Below are 27,441 nucleotides of genomic sequence, written 5' to 3'. Positions count from 1 at the left end.
AAGCTACTGCTCTGTTCTAGTGCCACAGTGCCCTCTGGTGGGCAAAAGGCAGAACTGCAGCAACTTTTCAGCAGAAGCTATTTTCTGCAAAAAATTAAAAGTATGCACGGCCTATGAAATTTGCGTGCGTGCAGTGGGACAGAATTCCCCCAGGAGTAACCTGTCCAGCCGCTTTCATCTTCAATGCTTCCAAAATCTTTGCAGGTTTCAGAGTGGTAGCCATGTTAGTCTGTATCAGCAAAAAGAATGAAGAGTACTTGTGGCACCTTAGAGACTAACAAATGTATTTGAGCATAAGGTTTCGTGGGCTAAAACCCACTTCACCGGATGTATGCAGTGGAAAATACAGTAGGAAGATATATATATACACAGAGAACATGAAAAAATGGGTATTGTCATACCCACTATAATGAGAGCAATCAGTTAAGGTGAGCTATTATCAGCAGGAGAAAAAAACAAAAACCTTTTGTAGTGATAATCAGGATGTCTCATTTCCAACAGTTGACAAGAAGGTGTGAGTAACAGTAGGGGAAAAATAAGCAAGGGGAAATTGTTTTACTTAGTGTAATGACCCATCCATTCCCAGTCTTTATTCAAGCCTAATTTAATGGTGTCCAGTTTGCAAATTAATTCCAATTCTTCTGCTGAATTATAAATTTGTTAGTCTCTAAGGTGCCACAAGTACTCCTCGTTCTTTTAAAAATCTTTACAGACTCTGTATGCAGAAACTGTGTCCCTTCTTCTTCTTTTTCCTTTATGCCACTTTTCCTGGTGAGGGTCATGGTGGCAGCACGGAGAGTAGGGAGGACTAGACCTCCCGTTCCTCCGCAACAGGTTCCAGCTCCTCCTTGGGGATTACCAAGTGTTCCCAGGCCAGCTGGGAGATATAATCCCTCCAGCATGTCCTGGGTCGACCTCAGGGCCTCCGCCCAGTAGAGTTCCAAAGGAATAACAGAATTAGAGCTGGCAAAAAACATTCAGTTTTTCAAAATGTGGATGACATTTTTTTGTAAAAATGTTTCAATTTTTTTTACTGGTTTTAACCATCTCATAAGTGATTGATGCTGATTAAAAATTCAAAAGTTCATTGAAATTTTTGTGTGAAGATGTTTCTACATTTTTTGACCAGATGTAAACAAAGCTGAAGCACTAACCAGAGGGAGAGAGGGAGATTGGATCCACCAGATCAGAACAGACTCTTATTCCAGCATATTCCCTGGTGTCTGAGTCCCTGGCTGTAGATAACAGATTTCTTGGTGTGTTTGGGGTGGTTACTGGATCTATGAAGGTAGGTGTAGTGATCTGTGGGTTTCTTGTATATTGCTGTCTGTAGGGTTCCATTGCTGAAGCTGATCATGGTGTCACCAATTCACCAATAACTGATATATGGACTTTGAAGTTTCTGTATGTATCTGATTGCTTTACCATTTAACAACTCTCTTCTTGTTCTTTTGTTTTCTTTGTAATAAACCTATAGTTTTAGACACTAAAACTGGCTGGAAGCATGGTATTTTGGGTAAGATCTAATCTAATATTGACCTGGCAATGTGGCTGGCCCTTTAGGGTTCAGAAGAACATTTTATATAGTGAGCAGAGTTTTTTAAATAACTTCTCACTGTACTTCTCACTGGACCTAGGTGATGACTGGGAGCCAGAGAACTGGAATGCAGTAAGAGGGCTGTGTGATTTCTTTATTTAGCTTGTTGATAACCAGTGTGATGGAATACAAGTAAAGTTTATGACTGCTTGGTGAGTTTAACTTCAGTGTTAACCATCAGTTTTGGGAGTATCTTTTCTCCCTTTTTCAGCCTGCCCTGACCTTGGCATTTTCAGTGAGGGCTACCCCAGGCACCACGGGTCACACCAGGGAAGGTAGTTTCCAGCCAGATTAGTTGCTGTTCGTTTTATTTCAAGCCTTCTTAACAAAAACAGAATCACAGCCTCAATCCTCCAAGTCTATACAGGTTACTGTGATATCCCCCAGGGTAGAATCTGGACAGTTGAACAGCTGTGTCTTCTCAACCCTCCAACCTGGGGTGCCTTTCATGCTGCTTTGCTATGAGAACAACCACTCCTGGCCTGTTCACACACAGCCTTTGGTGTGCAAAATCACTCCCAGCTGAATTATATGAGTACTCTAGAAAGCCCCTCCTGAATTACACTGACGAGTGACCAGCAAATTCCCGGTCTCCAGACTTATTTCCAAAAATGTGCATCTTGTACTGCCCAGTTCTTTCCTTCTGTGCAGTACAAGCTCATAGAAAATCTGTCATTTCATTAATAGAAAATGATATGCACAAATCTTTGTTATCTCAAATGGAGGTTTCCAAACACTTCAATTCAAATACACAGTGGTTTAGATAAAACAATAAAACAAGTTTATTACCTAAAAAAAGAAAGATAGATTTAAGTGATTACAAATAATGAAGTATAAAAGTCAGAATTGGTTACAAAGAAATAAAAGGTAAAACACAAACTACTACCTAACTTAACAAGCTAAAATGAATGAAAAGCAAAGGTTTTTCTTACCAAATGCTTTTACTGGCTGAACTTCTTCAGTCAGGACCTCTGCCCCAGTTCACTGATGCTTCCTTTGTCTTTCAAATGCTGTTGATGCTGTGAGTAAAGATGAGGGGGGAGAGGTGATTTGGGTCCTCTATTCCCCCTTCATAAAGCATTTCTCTTCTTTGAGAATCATCTCCCGGTGGGGTTCAGGTGACAGCAAGTCTGTTTTAGATGTGGACCCCCAGTTGGATCCCAAAATGTAAATTTCTCACTCACATCCTTCTTCCTGCCAAAGAATGTCTGCTCAACCCAGTAATTATCCACTTGATTATGTTGACACCTGGCTGAGGTGGTGGCTAACCCTTTGTCCCTGAGGAACTGGTTTGGGTTGCTTTTCTAAACTTGGAGCATGTCTCAGCAATGTCATACAGTAAAATCTTATAATTTTACATACAATGTTTCTACACACATTTTACCAGGACAATAATGTTCAGTAGATTATGAAGTGTACATGCTACCTCACAAGGCATACCTGGTACAAAATTTATCACAGTCTTGTAAAAGTGGTGAACATAAGGGCACAGTGTGTCACAGTTATGTTCCTTTTCCTAAGTCTGTCTCTCCTCTCCATGAGTTGATCAACCCGAAAGTTCCTGGCTCTTACCTCAGAGCCTTTGCAATAACAGGACTTTTCCCAGTCTCCCATCTGTTTCTTGGAGCTGCTCCTCCCAGCAGTTGCTCCAGCCTGTGGCAGGTGTTGCAGCCCCCATCCATTTCCTGCTCCTCCTTTTATAAGGATCAACCAGTTACGTTTGCAGGTCTTTTTCCACATGATGTGGTTGAGGCTAATTAGCCATACAGCTGCAGGCCTCTGACCCCAGAGGAATGGTGCCCCTTGTACCTTCACACCCAGCTTTCTTAAATCTGACTATCTCAGGTACTAGAGCTGCGAACTCATGGTAGCATGCGGTCTGTGGTTAGTGTGGTCTATACAAACTCACCTGGAACCCTGGTACAAACTCAGGCTAGTCTGCACTGAAACCATACTGCTCTGGGACCCAAGCTAGCTAGATTAAAGTTAGCTCAGGTACGTCTACCTGAGCTGCTACTACACCATGTGGTCGCACTGTAGATATATCCTTTGTCCTCTGGTGTGGGGTTTACAGTTATTGAGTAAATATTGAAACCTCTCCTTAGACGAGCATCAGATGTTCCTCCTCTAAACCCATTAAATCCTAGGACTGTCACACATTCTGCCCAAAGAACTGGAGAAGGTGCTAAAAGAGACAAGCCTGCAGTGACTGCTGGGAAATGGACGAGACAGGAGTTAATGCTTTCTGTCTCTAGGATGAGGTCTATCCATCCCACTTTCTGCACCTTCCCCGACCAAGATATTTGCTTTTCCTACAGTAGTAAAAAAATGTATTTAAAACTGATCACATAAATTGTTAATCACAACTGTTCCAGCCTGTGGCATTTACAGAGATTTGGGCTGCTCCTCTATTCACTGGCTGGACATGTTGCATAAATAATCATCATCACGAATAACAATTTTATAGTAACTAAAGTCGTATACTCCCTTGATCTCTGGGCAAACCTTCAACAGCCCTTGGGGGCCATTCCACAGTGCATTGTAGGGAGTATATAGTCCTGTGTTTATACCCTGGCCCACAAACCAAAATTAAAATAGAATTTGGTCTTTTCCTCCAAATGAAGCAGGAGCGCTGTGGGTAAGGACTGGGGTGCACTGCCAGAGCTGTGTGTGGGAAGCTCTTGACTGACACAGCCGATTGTGCTGAAGGTCAGGAGTCAGGTGCATTATCAGAGCTGTGTGGGGATCCTGGGACTGAAACAGCAATAAGGTTGCAGCTAACAATGCTGCCCCAATGAATCAGGGGTCTTTTGTCTGTAAGATTTCATCCTAGCACACTGTGGTCCTGTCACTTGGCAGAAGGTTGGGGTTCAGGGCATAGGAATTAACCAGACTATCTTCTGTGTTTTGAAAATGACAGTAGACACACCCTGATGTGATCTGAGAGCTATCCTGCCCTGTGTGACTCAAGGACCCTGGGTAAGAGTTCATTCCAGCACCCTGGGATTCTCGCACTTTGTGGGAGGTCAGGGCTGGTTTCTCAGGAAATGGGCTTCCCAGAATGAACTGGATCAGAATCTGTTGTTTACATCTTGACTTTATTAAGATAAACACAATAGTAGACACAGTCCTGAAATAAGCAGGGAATTCCTGGAGGGGAATCGTACGCAGAAAGAGTCAGAAGTAAGCAGTAGGAGATGGGACAGCACTAGGTGAAACACATACAAAGAGAACTTTATACAGAGCATCCGACATTCTGCCTCAAAACCCAACAACAATGAGATCTAGACCTGCGGTCTCCTCAGAGGAAGTAGTGGAAGTGCCATTGCTCCTGCCATTCAATACTAGGATTAGACAAAGATGTGGAGAATGCACGACCAGCGACAATCCAGCACTAGCTCCTGGGCAGTGGGAAAGAACTGGGCTTATAGATCCTTTCCATTTCTAGGAGATTTGGTCTAGGATCAGTCTCTTGATTGAAAACCTGTCCTTTCTCTGGGGCAGTGGTTCCCAGAGTTGTTCTGCCGCTCGTGCAGGGAAAGCCCCTGGTGGGCCGGGCCGGTTTGTTTACCTGCCGCATCCGCAGGTTCGGCCGATCGCGGCTCCCAGTGGCCGTGGTTCACTGCTCCAGGCCAATGGGAGCTGCTGGAAGTGGTGGCCAGTACGTCCCTCGGCCTGCGCCGCTTTCAGCAGCTCCCATTGGTCGGGAGCAGAGAACCTCGGCCACTGGGAGACGCGATTGGCCAAACCTGCTAACGCGGCAGGTAAACAAACCGGCCGGGCCCGCCAGGGGCTTTCCCTGCACAAGCGGCAGAACAAGTTTGGGAACCACTGCTCTGGGGTATAAATTGTTCTGCTCCATCACAAAAGAAGTTAAATCTGGAAGAGGGATAATGAACTGGGTGGCCTTCTAAACAGTCCCAGCTGGAAGCACAGACACATGTTTCCAGTGAGGTTGGAACAACAAAGAGCTCTGAGATTTGGACCTTTACTCCTGCATCTTTTTCCTGAAAGCTGAATCTCTTGTTAAACCCAGCAGTCACCAGAGCAACATGGACATGATGAAACACTCTCCCATTCACAGCACACCCATTCTTGGGGACTGATGTGTTGGGCCCAAGGGAAGTTATTACATTTAGCAACATTGGCTGAATTAATACAGTGAATAGCAACTCTCCCTTCAACACTTTAAGGCAAATCCTCTGGCTCTCCCGTTCTCAACCCACCTTTTCCACTGGACTCGTTGGGTGATGACACAGGGAGTTTTATGACATCATAAACAGAGCTTGGCTGAAGTCTGGTATTCTTCTACTTTAGTCATTTTCAGAAGTTTATATATTTTTTTCAAAATATTTTTTTTGTGGTGAGTTCATGCCACTGAGCACGGTAACTTCCACCCCCACCTTCCTGCATATTATACAGCCCCGGACTCACAGTGATACAAACCCTCCAATCTGATCTCTCTGTGAGCTGCCCATGGTGAGGGATGGGCTCGCTCTCTGATTTCACAACCATGAGGGGTTTTTTCATCAAATATTTGTTGCTGCAGTTTCACAAATTCGATGAGATGGTATGATACAAGGGAAGTTATTCCAATTCATGTTCTCCTTTTGGGATGTATCTACAGCAACACATTTCTCCACACTGAGGTTGTTTGGTTCCCCAGGTATCCAGAACCTGTAAGACGGAGAAGTTGATGTGTCAGACGTCAGACACATCATTATGAGTGACCCAGGGGAAAGAGTTGTAACTGGTGAGGATGGAAGAGTGGTGGAAATGATAACCTATGAATCCTCCAGAGAGATTCCCCTTCCTCCCTAAAATGGATTTGTAGCTTCTCATCATGATGCCCTAAGAAACTTTCCCTTTGCTGGACCAAAAACATTTAGCTCCAATAGGTGACAGAGATCTCTCTCTGAGACACACACATAACCACTATAATGTATGTGAATCTGTTGGACAGTCTTTATCCCAAAAGGTACTCACACTGCTGTCTTGTTATATGGAGTCAGATCCAGCCAGTGCCACTGGCCTTTCTTCTGTTGAGCCAGACCAATATAGTAATTCTCCACTTTGATTCCAATAACTGTTCTTTTTACATAATTGGAAATGAAATCCTGGATAAAAAAAATCAATTTAAATTTCACTAGATTCAGTTACTGAGCAGACAGCAGCAGCCAGGCAGGAATCTCTGGGACTGTGAGTCTGGTGCTGGAGGTGTTGATGGCTAAGGAAGCCCATGACTGAGTGACCATGGAGCCAGAACTACTCACTCAAACTCAAGAGCAGGTGTGTGCGTGTGTGTGTGAAGGTCTCCTCTAGGGCTGGGCACTGAATTCCCAATAGAGTCCGACCCCCAGCAAAGATACCTGCTCAGTTCCCGTGTTGATTACGACCAGGTGGGAGCCCATCCCTGTGCAGTTCCTCTCACTGTCATCCCAGTTCATGATGTCTTTAGAGAAGTAGTAGCAGCTGGCCTGAAAGGGCTCCCAGCCCAAGGGGCAGCATGTCCAGACTCGCCCTGTGAGGGAAGAGAAATCCAAGGAGAAGGAATCATAATAATTAGAGATGGAAAATCCCTACTAGCGACATCTTTGCCATTGTCTATGGACAATGTTGAATTGTTCCCTCCAGTTTATTCTGAAGGAGTTGATGTACTGTTAGAAGACATTAGCTAACATGGTCAGTAAGCCCAATGTGGACAAGGCAAGGTAGACTAACATGATAGCTGACATGTTCTAACCACATACCTTTAAATGCTCAACTGGACAAAGCCAAAAATGACTCAGTTAATACAGTTTCCACCCCTTCGCTTGGGAAGACATCCATAGTCTAATGGATATGGGAATGTTAGTGTTAGAGAATATTTCCTCAACCTGAATTGCTCTTCTTTTTCTCCCATTATACCTCCTTTCTCTGACCATTCTCAGTTAACCCCCTCATCCTACTTGTTCACACCCTGCCTGTGCTTGAAGAACATTGCTATTTCTCTCCTTAGCCCTCACTTAGCCCTTCTGTACAGACTTCATTTTCTCCTCAGGGGTGAATCCCTGCAGCCCATTGTCACTGTTTTCTGTCAGTCCAGACCTGGGTGTAAATCAGACCACTAGCCCAGAACGCTGACACAGGGGTGATTTCCTTTCTCTTTCGGTGTCACTGACCTTTCCCTTCATCTCTCCCCACGACACAATGCCACTCTGCAGAACCCTGGGGCAGGGCCTTGTGCATTTCACAGCTTAGATTTCCCGTGAGGAAAGTGACTGGTAAAGGAGAGAAAAAAAGAGAATGGATACAATATTTCCCTCCTCTTGCTCCCACATACAAACTGATTTCTTCTCCGTCTCCTGGCCAAGAACTGTCACAGTATGGTTGCTCCTGCATGGGTTTGCTTTATTTTCATACATACCCAAACAATCTCCCATAGGAGAGAATAGGGTAGCTCAGCTTCCTTCATCTGGGAGAGTGGGGGGGGAGCATTCCTTCAGTGGGAGAGCCCGGGGCTAGAATGCAACATTCTTTAAACTTAAAAGCCAAACCACCCCATTGATATAAACAAAACAACACCAAAAGGAACCAGCTGCAGGAGTAAAAAGAGAATGCAGGAAGAGGTCCAGCAACAGAGTGGGGGCTACTCAGTTTATTGCACCCAATGCTGCATGTATGATTACCTGCCCTGTGGGCAGATGGCATATGTGAGCATTCGGTGCAAGGAGCTCCTGGCCCTCAGAGACTGTGTACAGGCTTTGGAGACCAGAGTGGCTGAACTGGAGGAGCTGAGGGAGACAGAGAGGTACATAGATAAGACTTTCCAGGACACAATAGAATGGTTCCCCCCGCAGTCTGACAACTTCTGTGCTGTTGAGGAGGATGAAGGTCCCAGGGAAGGAGAGCATCTAATTGGAGAAGAGGGAAACAATCCCATAGTTGGGACCCTCCTTCCAGTTGATGTTGTGGTATCCTCTCCCACTGAGGATACCTCTCTGGGGGAGAGAACTCCAGCTATTAGAAAGAGGCAGGTATTAGTAATAGGCAATTCAATCATTAGAAGCATAGATAGTTGGGTTTTCCATGACTGGGAGAACTGCATGGTGACTTTCTTGCCTGGTGTGAAGGTTGCGGATCTCTCGAGACATCTAGATAGACTTATATGTAGTGCTGGGGAGGAGCCAGTGGTTGTGGTACATGTAGGTACCAATGACATAGGGAAGAATAGGAGAGAGGTCCTGGAGGCCAAATTTTGGCTGCTAGGTAAGAGATTGAAGTCCAGGACCTCCATGGTAGCATTCTCTGAGATGCTCCCAGTTCCACACGCAGGGCCAGTTAGACAGGAAGAACTGCAGAGTCTCAATGCATGGATGAGATGATGGTATAGGGAGGAGGGGTTTAGATTTATTAGGAACTGGGGAAACTTTTGGGAAAGGGGGAGCCTATACAGGAAGGATGGGCTCCACTAAAACAAAATGGAACCAGATTCCTGGCACTTAACATTTAAAAGGTCGTTGAGCAGTTTTTAAACTAAGGGCTGGGGGAAAGCCGACTGGTGTGGAGGAGCATGTGGTTCAGACATCCCTTGGGAAGGATCTATTAATAGAGAATCTCTATGTCCTAGTGAGGACGAGAGGATGGAAAATGATAAAATACAGGCAGGGTCTGATCAGAAACAGTCAAATGAAAAAAAGTCCCATTCAGTTACATCATGTAATGGCAGACAGCTAAAAGGAGACAAGTTTTTAAAGTGCTTGTATACCAATGCTAGAAGTCTAAATAATAAAATGGGTGAACTAGAGTGCCTCATATTAAATGAGCATATTGTTATAATAGGCATCACAGAAACTTGGTGGAATGAGGATAATCAATGGGATACAGTAATACCAGGGAACAAAATATATTGGAAGGACAGAATAGGTCGTGCTGGTGGGGGATTGGCATATGTGAAAGAAAGCGTAGAATCAAATGAAGTAAAAATTGTAAATGAATCAAACTGTACCATAGAATCTCTATGGATAGAAATTCCCTCCTCTAATAATAAGAATATAGCAGTAGGGATATATCACCACCTGACCAGGGTTGTGATAGTGACTGTGAAATGCTCAGGGAGATTAGAGCGGCTATTAAAATAAAAAACTCAATAATAGTAATAATAATAATAATAATAATAATAATAATAATAGGGGATTTCAGTTATCACCATGTTGACTGGGTACATGTCACCTCAGGACGGGATGCAGAGATAAAGTTTCTGGACACCTTAAATGGCGGCTTCTTGGAGCAGCTGGTCCTGGAATCCACCAGAGAAGAGGCAATTCTTGATTTAGTCCTAAGTGGAGCACAGGATCTGGTCCAAGAGGTGAATATAGCTGGACCGCTAGGTAATAGTGACCATAATATAATTAAATTTAATATCTCTGTGACAGGAAAAACACCACAGCGGCCCAACACTGTAGCATTTAATTTCAGAAAGAGGAACTACACAAAAATGAGGAGGTTAGTTAAACAGAAATTAAAGGGTGCAGTGCCAAAAATGAAATCTCTGCAAGCTGCCTGGAAACTTTTTAAAGACACCATAATAGAGGCTCAATTTAAATGTATACCCCAAATTAAAAAACATAGTAAGAGAACCAAAAAAGAGCCATTGTGGCTAAACAACAAAGTAAAAGAAGCAGTGAGAGGCAAAAAGGCATCCTTTAAAAAGTGGAAGCTAAATCCTCATGAGGAAAATAGAAAGGAGCATAAACACTGGAAAATGAAGGGTAAAAATACAATTAGGAAGGTCAGAAAAGAATTTGAGGAACAGTTAGCCAAAGACTCAAAAAATAATAGCAAATTTTTTTAAAAGTACATCAGAAGCAGGAAGCCTGTTAAACAACCAGTGGGGCCACTGGACGATCGAGCACTCAAGGATGATAAGGCCATTGCGGAGAAACTAAATGAATTCTTTGCATCAGTCTTTATGACTCAGGATGTGAGGGAGATTTCCAAACCTGAGCCATTCTTTTTAGGTGACAGATCTGAGGAACTGTCCCAGATTGAGGTATCATTAGAGGAGGTTTTGGAACAAATTGATAAATTAAACAGCAATAAGTCACCAGGACCAGATGATATTCACCCAAGAAGTTCTGAAGAACCTCTAATGTGGAATTGCAGAACTACTAACTGTAGCCTGTAACCTATCATTTAAATCAGCTTCCGTACCAGGTGACTGGAGGATAGCTAATGTGATGCCAATTTTTAAAAAGAGCTCCAGAGGTGATCCCGGCAATTACAGCCCTGTAAAGCTGACTTCAGTACCAGGCAAACTGGTTGAAACTATAATAAAGAACAATATTGTCAGACATATAGATGAACATAATTCATTGAGGAAGAGTCAACATGGTTTTAGTAAAGGGAAATCATGCCTCACCAATCTGCTAGAATTCTTTGAGGGGGTAAACAAGCATGTGGACCAAGGGAATCCAGTGGATATAGTGTACTTAGATTTTCAGAAAGCCTTTGACAAGGTCCCTCACCAAAGGCTCTTAAACAATGTAAGCTGACATGGGATAAGAGGGAAGGTGCTCTCATGGATTGATAACTGGTTAAAAGATAGGAAACAAAGAGTAGGTATAAATGGTCAGTTTTCAGAATGGAAAGAGGTAAATAGTGGTGTCTCCCAGGGGTCTGTTCTGGGACCAGTTCTATTTAACATATTCATAAATGATCTGGAAAAAGGGGTAAACAGTGAGGTGGCAAAATTTGCAGATGACACAAAATTACTAAAGTTAGTTAAGACCCAGGCAGACTGCAAAGAGCTACAAAAGGATCTCTCATTACTGGGTGACTGGGCAACAAAATGGCAGATGAAATTTAATGTTGATAAATGCAAAGTAATGCACATTGGAAAGCATAATCCCAACTATACATATAAAATGATGGGGTCTAAATTAGCTGTTACCACTCAAGAAAGAGATCTTGGAGTCATGGATAGTTCTCTGAAAACATGCACTCAATGTGCAGTGGCAGTCAAAAAAGTTAACAGAATGCTGGGAATAATTAAGAAAGGGATGGATAATAGAACAGAAAATATCATGTTGCCTCTATATAAATCCATGGTATGCCCACATCTTGAACACTGTGTGCAGATGTGGTCGCCCCATCTAAAAAAAGATCTATTGGAATTGGAAAAGGTTCAGAAAAGGGCAACAAAAATGGTTAGAGGTATGGAACAGCTTCCGTACGAGGAGAGACTGGGACTTTTCATCTTGGAAAAGAGACAGCTAAGGAGAGATATGATTGAGGTCTATAAAATCATGATTGGTGTAGAGAAAGTAGATAAGGAAGTGTTGTTTACTCCTTCTCATAACACAAGAACTAGGGGTCACCAAATGAAATTAATAGGCAGCAGGTTTAAAACAAATAAAAGAAAGTATTTCTTCACATGACGCACAGTCAACCTGTGTCAGAGGATGTCGTGAAGGCCAAGACCATAACAGGGTTCAAAAAGAACTAAATACATTCATGGAGGATAGGTCCATCAATGGCTATTAGCCAGGGTGGGTAGGAATGGTGTCCCTAACCTCTGTTTGCCAGAAGCTGGGAATGAGCGACAGGAGATGGATCACTTGATGATCACCTGATCTGTTCATTCCGTCTGGGGCACCTGGCACTGACCGCTGTCGGAAGACAGGATACTGGGCTAGATGGACCTTTAGTCTGACCCAGTAGGGTGATTCTTATGCTCTTATGTTCTCTGCTGGCAGTGGTAAACAGTTCTACTGACTGACTGGTGCAAGACAATCTTGGTCAACAAGGCAAACAAGAGCAGTGTCTGACCCACATGGGGCGGGTCAACGTGGGTGTGGCCAGGAAACAGCTCATTAACATCGTCATGCCTTGCTGAGCAGTAGCAGGTGTTGGGGCCTTCAGTATTGTTGAATCTGGGTATTTTCTTAGCCTATTTACAGGTGTACACTACTTCCAGGAAATCACCTCTTCCAGAGCTCCCAGGCCAAACACCAACATCATGTCCCAGGAAGCAGCTCTGCCCCAGGAATTGAGTCTAGGTGCACAGATTAAGGAAGAGAGAAAACTCTTGCTGTTTGCCACGGTGCCCCCAAAAGAACCTGCATCCCAGAACTAACCTTGGTACAGATCCCATCAGTCCCACAAGCACGGGAAGGCAGAGCATACTGGAGGTGAACCACTGGCTATGAGACCGGTGTGAAGCTGAAACTTTGGGTGTTGTGAAACATTGGACACATTCCAAGGAGAGAAGGGGCTGTACGAACAGGATGGGCTGCATCTCACAGGTGGTGGAGGGGCTAATCTTCTGGGTTGGAGACTAGCTGGGGCAGTCAGGAGGGTGTAAAACTAACAAAACATGGGGAGGTTTCTGAGGGGGCGAACACAGTACAAATGTTTAAACGTCTAACTTAAAGTCAAGGTGTTGGGAACTTCTTGAACGGAGGAGGCAAAAAATGTGAAGAGAAGAGTTTTTTTCAATTGCATATGTACCAGTGCCAGGAGCCTGGGTTATGTACAAGAGGATCTGGAAAATCTCAGAAGAAGAAAATCTCAGAAGAAATTTGATATAATTGGCACTACTGAAACCTGATGGGAGGCTTCACATGACTGGAATGTTAAAACTACTAGTTATCACCTGTTTAGAAGGATCAAGTGGGTAAGAAAGATGGCGGGTGGCTGTGACACTCACAGCGTCCCAATGCCAGAGGGCAAGGGGCTCACTGCTAACAGGCAATAAGTTTCAGCTGGCCTGAGCAGTTCAGTGTACCCCAGTTCACTGATGTTATAATCTGTGTCTAATAGGTGTCACATAATATGTCATTGGAAAACTAATAATTCACCGATCATTAATTGTCTTGGGTGATGTAAATATATGGTGTGTATTAAAAGTTATGAATAGATAGGCTGGAATTATATCTAAAATGTATATAAACCAGGCATGTAAGAGGGATTTAGTAAACAGGTCTGCCCTAGACAAAAGAATGTGTTTGCTTCTCTGACCAGCCTGGTCATCAGGCAGAGACAATGAAGGTCTATTTTCATATTAGGTAAACAAAGCTATCAAGCTAACAAGCAGGGAAGAGAAACTTTATCTGAGCTATAAAGACAAGGGGCCTGAACCTCAAATGATAAGCAATGTATCAACTGATTGGGTATAATATTACTGTATTATGAAAGTCTATTGATTGAGATATTTTATGAAAGCCTATGACACACTAGTGATTAATATCAATGTGCAATGTCTGTATTAGCAGAACATAAGGGATTATGAATACTCATTGATTTCATGCTTTAAAGTGTGTGTCCAAACAAAGGAAGAAACAGGTCTCTTCCAGACAGGATGGAATGTCACAGTTATCTACCTGTCCCCAATGAAAATAAGCAAAGTGTGACCCAAAATAATGGAATCCCCACTTACACAGAAAATCAGCGGGGGAATGGGAAGTCCACAAGAAGGGAAGAACAGCAAAAGGTCTTCCTGCCTCTTGAAACAAGGCTGTTGAACTTTGGAAGATATAAGCCAGTACAGAAATTATCTTTGGCACTTGATCACTGGACAGATACAAGGGCCTGGGGCTCTTGCAAGCCAAGAAAGGTGGATCCTTCAACCAAGGCGGGGTGGGTTTGAAGTCTCTGGGAATTGAATATAGGTGAGATAACTGCTTAGGTAAAGATTGTACCTTGCTATATTAAGTTTTAGATTTTTAGATATGTGTTTTCCTTTTTATTCATTTGGGATCTTTTCTAACTTTATTCCTTTTGCTTAGCATCACTTAACCTATGTCTTATTGTGAATACATTTGTTTTGTTTTTATTATAAACCAACTCAGTGCTGTGTTTGAGGGGAAAGTGTATTTATCCCAGTTTAGTTAATAAGCTGTAATGTACCTTTGTCTCTTTAAATGATCAAACAAACCTTATTATTTTCCTGAGTTATCCAAGAGAGAGCTGGACACTTCAGGGCACACAGGATCGGGAAAAATTCGGGATGGGGGTGTGTTAGACTCACCCTGCAAATAGTAACCAAGGCTGGTGGAAGTTGGAGGGGGGCTATCGGGCTGTAGAAAGGCTGCTGGAGTCAGAGATGCTGAACCAGGAATGGCTGAACACAGACAATCAGGGTGATCTGCATACTTGCAGGCTGGCTGTGAGTATCCTAGGCTGTGAGCTACAGCTGCAAAGCATTGAAAGGCACCCAGGGTTGCAGGACAAGTGCTGACACAACCCACCACTAGTTTGGACTGAACCCTAGAATTTGACAGTGGCACTCTACATTAAAGATACCATTACCTGCTTTTTAGTTATTAATAACTCAAAACCACAAGATCGTCAATGTATACGGATCAATGTGATAACTAACAAAACCCAGGAGGAGGTACGGATGGGAGTCAGTTACAGACCAGCAAATCAAACTAGGGAACAGGATGAATTGCTCCTTCCTGTAAATTTGTGGAAAGAAAAATTGTGTTGTTATGGGGGGAATTCAATTTGGAAGCCAGTAGTAAACCTCATTAGAGTTTCTAAAAATGATAGATGATCATTTTCTAACAAAAAAGGTATTGCATCAAACACATTTTGGACTGCACCATGAACAGCTAAAGATGAATTATCACTGAACTGGAAATTGGTGGTTGTCTAGGGACCAGTGATCAAGCCCCAGTTACATTCCTTGTGGGCAAACCTAAGACAGTCCCAACCAGTTATGAGTGTATGTGTGTGTGTGTGTACACACACACTTTCTGCTTCAAAAGACCTAATTTCCCAAACCTGAGGAAGATTATGAGTGAAATTGATTGGGAGGAAAAATGAAGACAGAAAATTGTGAATGCAAATTGGGAGTTCTTTAAGGAGAATTTATTAGATGGCCAAAAACCCATGATTCAGAAATTGTGACAGAGAACTACTTTGCTTAAAAGCCCATTCCAGTTAAGAGGTCAAGTGAAAGCAGGAATTAGAATAAAATATGTATATAAAACCAATGGAGAAAGGGGAAGTAGATAGAAATCAGTATAAATTAGAAGTTATGGCATATAGAAAAATGTTAAGGGAAGTTAAAGACATCAGGGAAAAATCCATGGCTGACAAGGCTTAGGACAATAAGAAATGTTTTTTAAGTATATCAGGAACAAAAGAATTCCTAAGAACGGTATAGGCCCATTACTATGTGTAGATGGCAAAATTGTTAATAATTCTCCAGAAAAGGCAGAAATATTCAATAAATATTTTGGTTCTGCATTGTAAAGAAGCAGGATGATGCATTCATATCACATGAATATTATGTACTTTCCAGATCATTAGTAACTAAGGAGAATGTTAAACAACAGCTACTAGGGATTAACATTTTTAAGTCAGTAGGCCCGGACAACATGCACCAAAACGTCCTAAAAGAGGTGGCTGAGGAGTTCTCTGGCCCACTGGTGTTAATTTTTAGTAAATCTTGGAATTTCAAGGAAATTCCAGAAGACTGGAAGAGTGCTGTTGTGCAATTCAATTCAATGCAAAAAGGGCAAGTGGTATCATCTGGGTAACTGTGGGCCAGTTAGCCTGACATAGATCCCAGAAAAAATATTAGAAATATTGATATGGGCATCACCCAATATAGAATTAAGGAAAATAATAGAATTAATGCCAATGAACATGGCTTTGTGGAAAGTAGGTCTTGTGAAACACATCTGATTTTATTTTTGATTAGATAAGTTTGGCAGATAAAAGTAACTGTGTAGATATATTTAGAGTTTTGCAAAGCTTTTAGCACCACATGACATGTTAACTAAACAACTAGCACTGTACTACATCAATAAAGCACATGTAAAATGAATTAAGAACTGGCAGATCTCAAAAAGAAGTTGTCAGTGGGGAATTACCATTGAGGGGGGTGTTTCTAGTGGGGTTCAACAGGGAGCAGGACTAGACCTGATGCTATTCAACATTTTCATCAATGATCTGGAAGAAAATATGAAAGAACTGGTGATAAAATTTGCAGGTGACACAAGGATTGGCTGACTGGTAAACAATGATAGGGCCACACAACAACCAAACACACAGAGAGACCAGATTGAAGGCAGAAAGGTACAACTCATCACACTGCACCGCAGATTGGCTCTTTTGCAGAGCGCCACAAAGGACCTAGATCACATGGCTTCCCCAGCCTGCAAATGGGTCCAGGCAGGGCCATCCCAAAGGGGGTGCGGGGCCTGGGACAAATCAGCCTGTATTGGCCCCCCTTAACATTTTTTCTACAGGTTAAATCTGGTGTGGGGAGGGAACAGCAGTGATGGGGGGCGAGGGACAATCAAGAGTCACAGGGTAACACTTGTGCTAGGGGCAAGGGGGCCCCCTGTGCTGAGGAGTCCCAGAAAAGGGAGAGGTCTGGGGCAGAAGGGCAATGGATGGGGTCAGCCTGGCACTGGCATGTTCCAGCGGAGCTAGGATGCTGGCGGCTGGTGCGGCGGTAGGCGAGCAAGAAAAAGAAATAAAACGCATGCTTCCTGCTGGTGAGTGCAGGCCCGACCCCCACTGCTGGCGCCAGGCCCCCCACTAACCCTCCTGGGCTGGCCTGGCCCCCCGAACTCCTAATCCTACCCCCCCCGAGCTGGCCTAGTGACCCCCGCACAACACATGCACACTGAAGCGTGGAGCCCCCCAAAGCACGGGGCTCAGAGCTGCTGCCCCGATTCGCCATACCCAGGGGACGGCTCTGGGTCCAGGAAGTCCCATATAACTTAAAATGATGGCTTGTAATTTTAACACAGTTTCCAATATGCCACATATACAGAATTGGCAAGACCAATTCAGGGATATTGCATCCAGTTCTTTTGTCCCACATTTTATAAAGGATGTTGATCAACCGAAGAGGTTGCAAAGGGCAGCCATAAAAATTATTCAAAAGTGCAAAAATAGCTTCACAGAGACACTTTAGGAGCTCAATCTGTTTAGCTTATCAAAAAGAAGATCAAGAGGTGACTTGATTATACTGTCTAAGTATCGTCGCAGAAAGAAAATACCAGGTACTAAAGGGCTCTTTAACCTAGTGGAGAAATGCAGAACAAGAACCAGTGACTGTAAATTAAAGCTGGGCAAATTTAAGTTGGAAATAAGGCACTGTTTTTAAGAGAGGGTGATTAACCATTGGCACAAACAACCAAGGAAAGAGGTGGATTCTCCATCTCTTGATGTCATCAAATCAAGACTGGATGCTTTCCTGGGAGATAGGATTTAGTCAAACTCAAGTCATTCGTCTCAATACCAGGATGACTGAGTGAAATTCAATGTCCTGTGATATTCAGAAAGTCAGACTAGTTGATCCGTTCTGGCCTTAAACTCTATGAAAATCATTTCTTCGAAAGCTGAACAATGATTACATGACAAAAAAAGAACTTGTAAAACTGTGAATAACAGCACCATCTGGTGACTCCTGCCATAACAATCCTGCAATATTAATCCCAGGATGCACCTCTTTGGATAGAGAGAACATATAAATTTGCTCTGACTTTTATAGAGGAGTATATCAACCAGGCTACCCTTAAATCCCCAACACTCAGGGAACTGGGAGGAGCATGTAGAGCAGAGGTGGCAAACTACGGCCCACGAGCCACATCCAGCCTGCAGGACCCTCCTGCCTGGCCCCTGAGCTCCCGGCCCTGGAGGCTAGCCCCTGGCCCTCCCCCGCTGTCCTGCATCCTCCGCAGCCTTAGCGCGCCGCGCCGCTGTCGCAATGCTCTGGGCGGCCGGGCAGTGCAGTTGCAGAGCCGCGGCCTGACCTGGTGTTTTGGGCAGCGCAGCTGTAGCGTTGCCAGCCACTGGTGCTCCAGGCAGCGTGGAAAGGGGGCAGGGAGCAGGGGGGTTTGGATAGAGGGCAGGGGAGTTCGGGGTGGTGGTCAGGGGGGCGGGGGTCTGGATAGAGATTGGGATGGTCAGAGGGTGGGGAACAGGGGGGTTGGATGGGGCAGAGGTCCCGGGGGCAGTCAGGAAGGAGACGGGGGTTGGATGGGGCAGCAAGGGGCAGTCAGGGGTGGGGAGGTCAGGGGGCAGTCAGGGGACAGGGAGCAGGTGGTGGTGGATGGGGCAGGAGTCCCATGGTGTCGGACAGAGGGCGGGGGCCGGGCCACGCCTGGCTGTTTGGGGAGACACAGCCTCCCCTAACCAGTCCTCCATACAATTTTGGAAACCCGATGTGGCCCAGGCCAAAAAGTTTGCCCGCCCCCGGTGTAGAGGGTGGAGCAGCTTTATAAATACCTTGAGTGATCTCATGAAGCAGCAGCAGCAGCTGAGTGGTTAGAGTAGAAATTTCTCATGCTTAGCTATAATGTGATGTTAGGTTGGAATTAGCTGAGCTGCGCTGGTGTTAGGTAAGCAGAAAAAACATACAACCCATTTTTGAAAAAAAGTTGAGGCTTTTGTACTCGGGTAACTTGAAATTGGGCTAGCTGAACTCTACACAGATGTATGATGATATCCTCTGATGTGTTGAGCACCGTCTATTCCGATTGAACTAGGAACTGAAGGGGTCCAGTACCTTGCAGGAGGGGTAAATAATGACGTCCTCAGTGACAACAGATGTCCTGGATATGTTTCAAGAAATTTAGTTCATGAGTAAAAAAAGTTATAAGAGATCAGAAATTACAGCTGGGAACTAATGCCCTGGAGGCAAAAGGCTCTGTATACCAGTTCTCCTGAACCAGCTTGGTCCCCTGAAGCGGAGCCAAATTGGAACCAGTGTCCTAGAGCTGAAAAGCTCTGTATCCCATCCCCCAATTCTCATGGCTGAGCTGATCCCCAAAAGTTGGGGCTCAATTAAAACTCATGGCCTAGAGAAGAAAGTCTCAGAACCCCATTCACTGATCCCTTAAACCATCCACTCTCCATGACAGGGAGCTGAATTAGAACTCATATGGCTCTGTTTATTGTTCTCTTATCCTGCTGAGCCATCTCAATCTCCATCAGGGCTAGTTAATATCCCTGATCCTCTGGACATATACCCCTACACCATCTAACCTACTGCCCATTGCAAATCCACTCCTTCATTCCCCTTTGCCAACTCAGGAAGGATTGGTCCCTACAGTGTATTCTTCTGGGCTTTTTCCAGGCCCAAATGTTTGGACTCCCACCCAAATCTCCCCTTGAGATTTTTCTTCAGTGTAATAGACCCCTCACTGTTAGGGAGTATTTCCTGACTGTCTAGCAGGGTGTTTCCCTCTTTGCTCAGTTTTATCCACCTTATTCACAGAAAGCTGGGTACTTTTCTTTTGCCTTCTGGTTTCAGAGCATTTAGGAAACACTCTGGTCACATTCAAACTTTTCTCCACAACCATAAGTGCTAGAGACTTCCTTTTTGTTTTTAATGAGAGCTGGGATTGTCTCCAAGAGGTGGTGCTTTAAGTAAAAAAAAAAAAAATCAAATGTTGTGAGGCTCACGATAAAGTCGTGAGAGTTGGTTATTGAGTGGGGGGAAGCTTTGGATTGACTAGGCTGTCTCTTAGTTCTTCTCTAATGAGGCACCAACCACTGCTTTAAAGTGCAGGACAGCCAACCCCAAGTGCTCAAACATCATGGATCAGACTGCTTCCCCCCCAGATGATGACATTTTATAACATAATAAACTATGGGATCTTATGATTTGCCTTGTGGGCTTTGCTCCTTTCAGGGTCATGTTTTTGAGTTTTTTTCTGAAACCAGGAGGGCTAAAAACTTATTTTTTAAATGAGTGCTATGCTATGATCCTGCATAATCACATGACTCCAGGATCTGGGGCTTTAAGAAAAACAGCAAATATTGTGAGATTTGTGATAAATAATGAGAGTTGGCAACACTGAGTAGTCCCTGGGCTCAACAGACTTGGCAACACTAACAACAACTTGTTTCCCTCCAGTCAATTTCTTCTGGAAGGAAGCTCCAGCTCTTTACTGACTGCATCTACAGTAGATGCTTCCCCAGTCACAGAAAATCAGCTGCCTCTGGGGTGAAATGTGGCAGCTGTTTAATGACACAAAGAGTAGGTCAGGACAGCAGAGAACAAGTGAAAACCCAAATGGACCTGCCGGGGGGATTCCAGGAGGCAGTGTATAGCTGCCTGAGGTGGGATTTGACATGGACACCAGATTAAAGGCTGCTATTGATGTGCAATACATTGCCTGCTCTTTAATTTCCACAAGGGAGCAGCATTTTTTACATATTACACAAAAGGTGTCACTTTCAGCAGCCCCTGGCACTTGAGGGTTAGACAGGGAGGGAGGTGTATCCTCCTGAGTGACCCACACCATATCCTGCAGACCATGACCTACAGCACCCCTGTGCCCAGCTCCCGGTAGTGTATGAGAGCCTGGCCTGGCTGCACTGGCTCCTCAGTCCATGCTGCTGTGTCTGAGACAGCAGGAGGGAAAGGCCCAATAACAGCGACAGAAAAATAATGAAACCTCCCCCCCGCACACAGCTGCCTTTCCTCTGGAGCCTGGGGGGGCCTTCAGTCTCCTGCCAAGACTGTAAAGGTTCCCACCGCCAGCAGGGGTGAGCGAAGGCAGCGGGAGATCCAGTGACAGCACACAAATGATAATGGGCTTCATCACACTTGCGACAGAAACCACCGAGAAACACAGGCGTGCTGCGAGGAGTGGTGCTCGTTACTCAGGAGGGGAAACTTTTCTCTCTGTGTCAATAGGCAGAGTGTGGGATGGGGCAATGGATTAACTGTAGAGGAACAGACTATTGTTCCATCTAGCCCTGCATCAGGCTTCTTGCAGAGATTGGTGTTAGATGCCTCAAATAAAAATAATATATCTCCATATCTAGCTACCTGTCCCACTTTGAGGTTGGGGGAAAGGGGAAACAGTTCTTTCTGGCCCCTATTGAGATCATTTATCCCCTAATGCCTGAGGGTTTTTTACCTTTCTCTTTATTATGCTGCCCTTTTTATATCCAGCAATGGCACCAGACTTGGCTGATTCCCTGCAGCAGGCAGTTCCACAGCTTGAGTTTACAAGCCTTTCATTTTACTGATTCTAAATTTACCAACCACTATCTTACTCGAGATCCTTTTTGTTTTTGTAAGATGGGAAAAAGGAAAGAAGCAGGGAGGACAGACCCCAAAGAGAGCAATAAAATCCCTTCTTGTTTATACATTTACTTTTTCTTTCCAATGCAGCCAAATAAACAGAATTCAAAACCCACCCATGCAGCCAGAGATGACACAGGCTTTGAGGACAAGAACACAAACAAGAATGACCCAGGGGCTCAGCCAGCGGCAGAGTTTCCTCTCTTCTGTGGGGCCTGAAATACATAAGGTAAGAGCAGGAATCACACACCCTTCCCAAAGATAAAATTGCAGGAGAGCCCCTGTTTTCCTGATTCCAACACAGTGTCCTGAGACAGATGTGAGGAATTTTCCGAGAATTACACCTGGACCCAGAAGCCTGCAATTAAAAGTGGCTCAGTTACAGGAGCTGGGATTAGTGCAGGGTCCCCCAACTCTTCTCTTTCTCTTTTTTCTCTCTACCCACAAGACTTGTCTCTCCTCTTCTTTCCCCTTTATTCCTTCTCTCGTCCATTGCTTGGTCCCCCACACCTCCTTTTCTCCCCATAACATCTCCCCATATATATCTCTCCTTCTATCTCCCCAGCCACTCCTCCTTTCTCTCATTGCATTCTCTTCCTCCACCTCTGCCCACCTCTCCCTGTTTATCCCATCTTTCTACCTCCATCTTCTCTACTTCCCTTTTGTTTATCCTCTGTACTCCCTTCTCTCTCCTCCCCCCATCCACCTTTCCTTACTGTTTAGGGATCTGTCTACACTTTGAGCTAGGGGTGTGATTCCCAGCTTTAGGATACATACCTGTGTTAGCTTTGTTAGTGTGCTAGAAGTAGACTGTAGCCATGGTGGCATGTGCAGCAGGAGGGCCTGATGACATACCTAGCATAACTAATGAACACGCACTTATGGCAGCTACCCCCACTTGCTGCTTGCACTGCTCCAGGTAATCTATTTTTAGGACACTAGCTCAAACAAAGCTAGTGTGGGTATGTCTCCTTGAGCTGGGACTCACACCCCTAGCTCAAAGTGTAGATATTCCCTCCTATGTGTATGTCTACATCGCAAATGGAGATGTGATTGCAGCGTGCGGAAGGCATACCTGTGCTAGCTTTAATCTAGCTGGGGCAGGTAACAGTGGTAGTGAGGACTGGGTGGCGTAGGCTTCAGCACAGGCTAGCCGTCCCAGTACAAGCCCACTGGGGACCCTGGGTGGGTACTTGCACTGCTAGCCTCTGCTGGGGTCCATGCCGCTGCATCTTTGCTGCAATTGTCCACACAGGCATGTCTACATGAGCTACAATCATCCCTTCATTTGCAGTGTACATGTAACATATGTCTCTCTCTTCCTGGCCTGTTACTCACAGGTCAGTGCTCTAAGTTGCCCAAAGGAATGAAAGTCCAGCTCAGCCTGTTATATAGAATTGTTTATAAAAGTCAGTCAAAGTTGGAGACAAATACAAATGGTAAAAATTGGGTTGTTTACAGTGAAAAAATCATGACCAGTCTTCAAAGCATCTAGTAAGGTCGGAGGTTGGCATTGTAATGAGCAGTAAGAGTGTAGAAATGGGAGGAAATGGTTATGGTTGAAATCATCCAAATGTGTTTCAACTGGTTCATTTAATGGGGTGAGGTTGACACCCCTTCTTGGACATTGTTTCTGTGCGATCATTGAAATGGACAGAAGGTGATTGCTTTTCTCTCATAATTTCATTATCCCTTCCCCAATTCCTTTGGGCCATTCTCCAGCCCTGTTACTTCCTGGTTCCATTCTCTTTGTCCCTCTATCTCATCCTTTCCAGCCATTGTTCCCCCATTTCTGTGTGGTCTTTCCCCAGAACCTCTCTCCTCTATCACTCCCTCTCCATTGCCTTCCCAAATCCTTATTTCAACCCATCCCGCCCTACAAAGTGAGATGAAATCCCCATTCTCACCTGCAGTTCCTGGGCTGGATTTCGCCGTTGGGCTCATGGCCTCTCCCAGAACCTCACTGTCCCCACCAGTGACTCCAGGGAATACACGCAGCCACCAGCATAGGGGACCGTTCTACTGAAGAACAAATTGTATTCTGAGCTGGTCAAACACAAATGAGGAGCCTTAATGATGTCTGATGAGATGGCAAGGCTGAGAGCCAGAGCCTGGAGATAAATACCCCACAGAAGGTAGTGGAGGGAAGGGGAAGTTTTCAACCAGTCTTGTGATGGCTCATTTCAAACCAGAAGTAGATAATTATGAGACATAAAAGCAACTCCACCCTAGTCCCCCTCCCCCCCAAATATATACATAAAAAAGTGAAGAAAATGAGGATGGAAAAGAGGAACTATCCCCCATTCCTGAAATAGTTTATTTCGAAAATATTCATGCAGTTTTGCAACATGTAACATTAACCTTCTATCTGCTAGGTTTGCCCTGTGTCTGTGGGGTGGGAAGGGGAATCTTTAGCCTGTCAGATCTCACACGCTATGGATTAAGCCAGTTTAAAGCCAACACAGGCCTAATGTTTGCTATAAGGGAGGTTCCCCAGATTTAAGCTGATTAAGCCAGTTTGATACTGCCTGCTTTTCTAGGGTTTGTCCCCTGTCCAGTACTCAGACAAAACCAGATGCGGCTTTGTTGGGAATCAGACACACAAGGTTGTGCTGGCAGGGATGAGGCAGCGTGCTCTTAAAAATGGAGCTCCCCTGTGAGGTGAGACCTCGCTTTCACCATGAAGGGGAAGGCGTATGCTGTTCCTGGAAGTACTGGCATGTGTTCTGTGAATGTGTGACAGGCCACCCTACTCTGCCATGGTACATTTTTTGTTTTTCATTATCAGCTTTCTTTAATCCTTTTACATCATGTTCATTTTTAACATCTTTTTCTACAAAATTAGGCAGTCTAGTTTTTAGTTTTCTCTTGAACAGAATGTCTGCGGGAGACAATTAGGGTGACCAGATAGCAAGGGTGAAAAATCGGGACAAGGGTGGGATTGGGGGGGATAATAGGAACCTATATAAGGAAAAGCCCCAAATATTGGGACTGTCCCTATAAAATTGGGACATCTGGTCACCCTAGAGACAATCCATGGTTCAAGGGTGCTGCCCTATAGTTAAGGAAGCCTAAGTCAGGATTTGAATTAGATTTGTTTGTTTTTTTTAGTAGCTTCTCTATAATTTTTACACCATTCTCCACTAGACCATTTGGCTGTGGGTATCTAGGACTTGCTGTAATATGCCAGAACCCATAATATCTCACAAATTTTTTTGAATTCATATCCTGCAAATTGTGGACCGTTGTCTGACATTACCATTGAAGGAATATCATACCTAACAAATATTGATTTATGCGTGTTATTACATGCTTTGCTATGGTGTTGTCCAGTAAAGTAATCTCTGGACAGTGTAATAGTTTAAAATCACAACATAATCTTTACCTGCATATCTGAATAAATCAATACCAACTTTATACCAAGCCTCTAAAGCTTCCTGAGGTACCAGCATAGGTTCTTTCACAGGCTTAGGCTGTAACTTTTGATGTTTCACATTTCTTAACTGCTTTTTTCACCCATTTGAGGCCAACACAGCTCTGGCCCTTCTTTTGTATTTTTTATTTCCTAAATGTCCTTCATGAATTCTAATAAGCTTGTCAGGCTGTAATATTTTGGGAACAGTTATTCAGTTGCTTCTAAACAAAATACCATCAATCACTGAAAGTTCTTCTTTGAAGTGAAAATATGGACTAGGTATATGGTGTCCAGGCCAACCTACTGTTATAGCTTTTATCACTCTTGGCAAGGTCTCATCATGTACTTTGGCTGCTGCAAACACAGTCCACATTTTGTCAGAGACAGGGTAGTTTTTCTTTATAACACGGGTGGCCAACCTGTGGCTCTGGAGCTGCATGCGGCTCTTCAGAAGTTAATATGTGGTGCCTTGCATAGGCACCGACTCCGGGGCTGGAGTTACAGGCGCCAACTTCCCAATGTGCTGTGAGGGTGGGGTGCTCGCTGCTCAACCCTGACTCTGCCACAGGCCCTGCCCCTACTTCACCCCTTCCCCCAAAACCCCCACTCCTTCCTGCCCCCTTCCATGAGCCTGCCATGCCCTCGCTCCTCCCCCTCCCTCCAGAGCCTCCTGCATCCCACAGGAGGCATGGGGAAAGAGGGGGAGATGCTGATCAGCAGGGCTGCTGGCAGGCAGTGGGGAGCTGATGGAGGGTGCTGACATATTACTGTGGCTCTTTGGCAGTGTACACAGGTAAATTCTGGCTCCTTCTCGGGGCAGGTTGGCCACCTTTGGTTTATAAGGTTCACATGCATATATCAGATTCAGAGTCATTTCCTGCTACAGTATTGTCAAAAGCTCTAGACCAGTGGTTCCCAAACTTTAATAGCCCGCGAACCCCTTTCACTAAATTGTGCAATCTCGTGAATCCCCTCCTAAAAATGAATATTTCCAGGGATTTAAGTTTAAATTTCCTCTGCACTCTGCGGGGCTCCTGCTGCTGGACCCTGTTGACCGCCCCGGTCTACTGAGCTCCACTGAGCTCGGGCTGCAGGTCCCGCTGACCGCCAGGGCTTGGGCTGCCAGCCCTGCGCGGAGCGCTGGGGTTCGGGCTGCCGGCTCCCCCACTGACGGGGGCAGAGCTCGGGCTGCCAGCCTCAACTGCCCAGCCCTGCTCTCCCTGGGGCTCGGGCTGTCTGCCCTGCCACCGGGTCCCACCTGCTGCCTCCAAAGCCCGGGGGCCTCTGGCCGCCATGAGTAAAATTTTTCTGGCGAACCCCCTGTAATGTTCTGCGAACCCCCAGGGGTTTGCGAACCCCAGTTTGGGAACCACTGCTCTAGACAGAGTATCCACTAAATCCCATCCTGCTTTATATTCTATTTGCAATTCAGATAACTGCAGTTGAGAAAAGCAGTCTCTATACTCTGGGAGGAGTGTCAGCCAGTCCCTTCATCGAAGGGGAGTTGTCAAAATCCTGCGGATGCATCCAATGTGGAGAAACATTTAGCGGCAGCCATTTCTCCAAATATGTGTTCCCTAGTGGGCATGGGAAAAAGTGCTCTTTTAACATACTTGTTAATTTTTTTCGGGTTCATTTTTCTTTTCTACAATTACTAATGAACGAACCCATTCTGTGTCTCCTTTACTGTCTTGATTACCTCTAGTGCCATTAATCTGTTTAGCTCCTCTTTTGAGTTTTTTTCTCAGAGCTAGAAGAACATTCCTAGGGGAATGTATGATGGAACAACTAGGCTCTGTCAATTCAGTTTGTTATTCTGCTGGCAGTTTTCCAATGCCCTTAAAGACATCCTAAAATTGCTCCCCAATACCTGAGTCCCCTTGCCCCTCTAATGAGTATATTTTCTCTGAACGAACCCTAGTGTTGGGCGTGTTTTCAAGGCCAGTATGGGTACATTTTTTCCTGGCACAATTACAAAATTTATTATTTTTCAATCTTATTTTTAACGTTCCCTCTAATTCACATGTGCCCACAAGTAGAAATGAGCTCTCCACTGTAAGGCCTTCACTTTACCTGTCTATTAGCAATGTACCCAGTCTTTTTTTAGACCCTTAAAATATATTCCGTTACCACATTTGCTTGAGCACCAGCGTCTCGTTTAAAAGTCAAAAAAGTTCCGTTCATTGCCAAGGTAACAGCCCGATCATTTGGTGCAGCTGCTTCATTCAAAGCTCTTCTTCTGTGCTGCTAGCACTGTTCTCCTCATGTTACATAGCGTGTGTACTTTGATTCTTTTGGCGCTTCTGCTATTGCAAATTGCACACTCTTTCAAAATTATTGAATTTCGTGCACTTGTTGCAATGTTGTCCAAATGCAGGACAT

The 27,441-nt window shown here is 44.6% G+C and overlaps 1 protein-coding gene across 4 annotated transcripts in view; it reads right to left on the bottom strand.

Moving 5' to 3' along the window:
* Nucleotides 1–4,681: 4,681 nt before the first annotated feature.
* Nucleotides 4,682–27,441, bottom strand: part of LOC102934685 (C-type lectin domain family 4 member E) — a 34,708-nt gene continuing 11,948 nt past the window's right edge. For 2 of the 4 annotated variants that reach the window (XM_037913084.2, XM_043524615.1), the window contains 6 exons: nt 23,552–23,663; nt 21,761–21,859; nt 7,759–7,857; nt 6,967–7,118; nt 6,584–6,714; nt 4,682–6,274 (listed from right to left, as the gene is read on the bottom strand). In XM_037913084.2, the coding sequence (XP_037769012.1) occupies nt 6,127–6,274; nt 6,584–6,714; nt 6,967–7,118; nt 7,759–7,857; nt 21,761–21,859; nt 23,552–23,588 (666 nt within the window). In that variant the 5' untranslated portion in view covers nt 23,589–23,663 and the 3' untranslated portion in view covers nt 4,682–6,126. Of the gene's footprint in view, nt 6,275–6,583; nt 6,715–6,966; nt 7,119–7,758; nt 7,858–21,760; nt 21,860–23,551; nt 23,837–27,441 lie in introns of those variants that run through there. The other 2 variants (XM_043524654.1, XM_037913096.2) reach the window with 2 other exon arrangements.

Source organism: Chelonia mydas, chromosome 1 (genome assembly GCF_015237465.2).
Source record: "Chelonia mydas isolate rCheMyd1 chromosome 1, rCheMyd1.pri.v2, whole genome shotgun sequence".
Taxonomy (NCBI): domain Eukaryota; kingdom Metazoa; phylum Chordata; order Testudines; family Cheloniidae; genus Chelonia; species Chelonia mydas.
The sequence above is the reverse complement of the archived record's forward strand: the minus strand, read 5'-3'. Positions and strand labels throughout refer to the sequence as shown.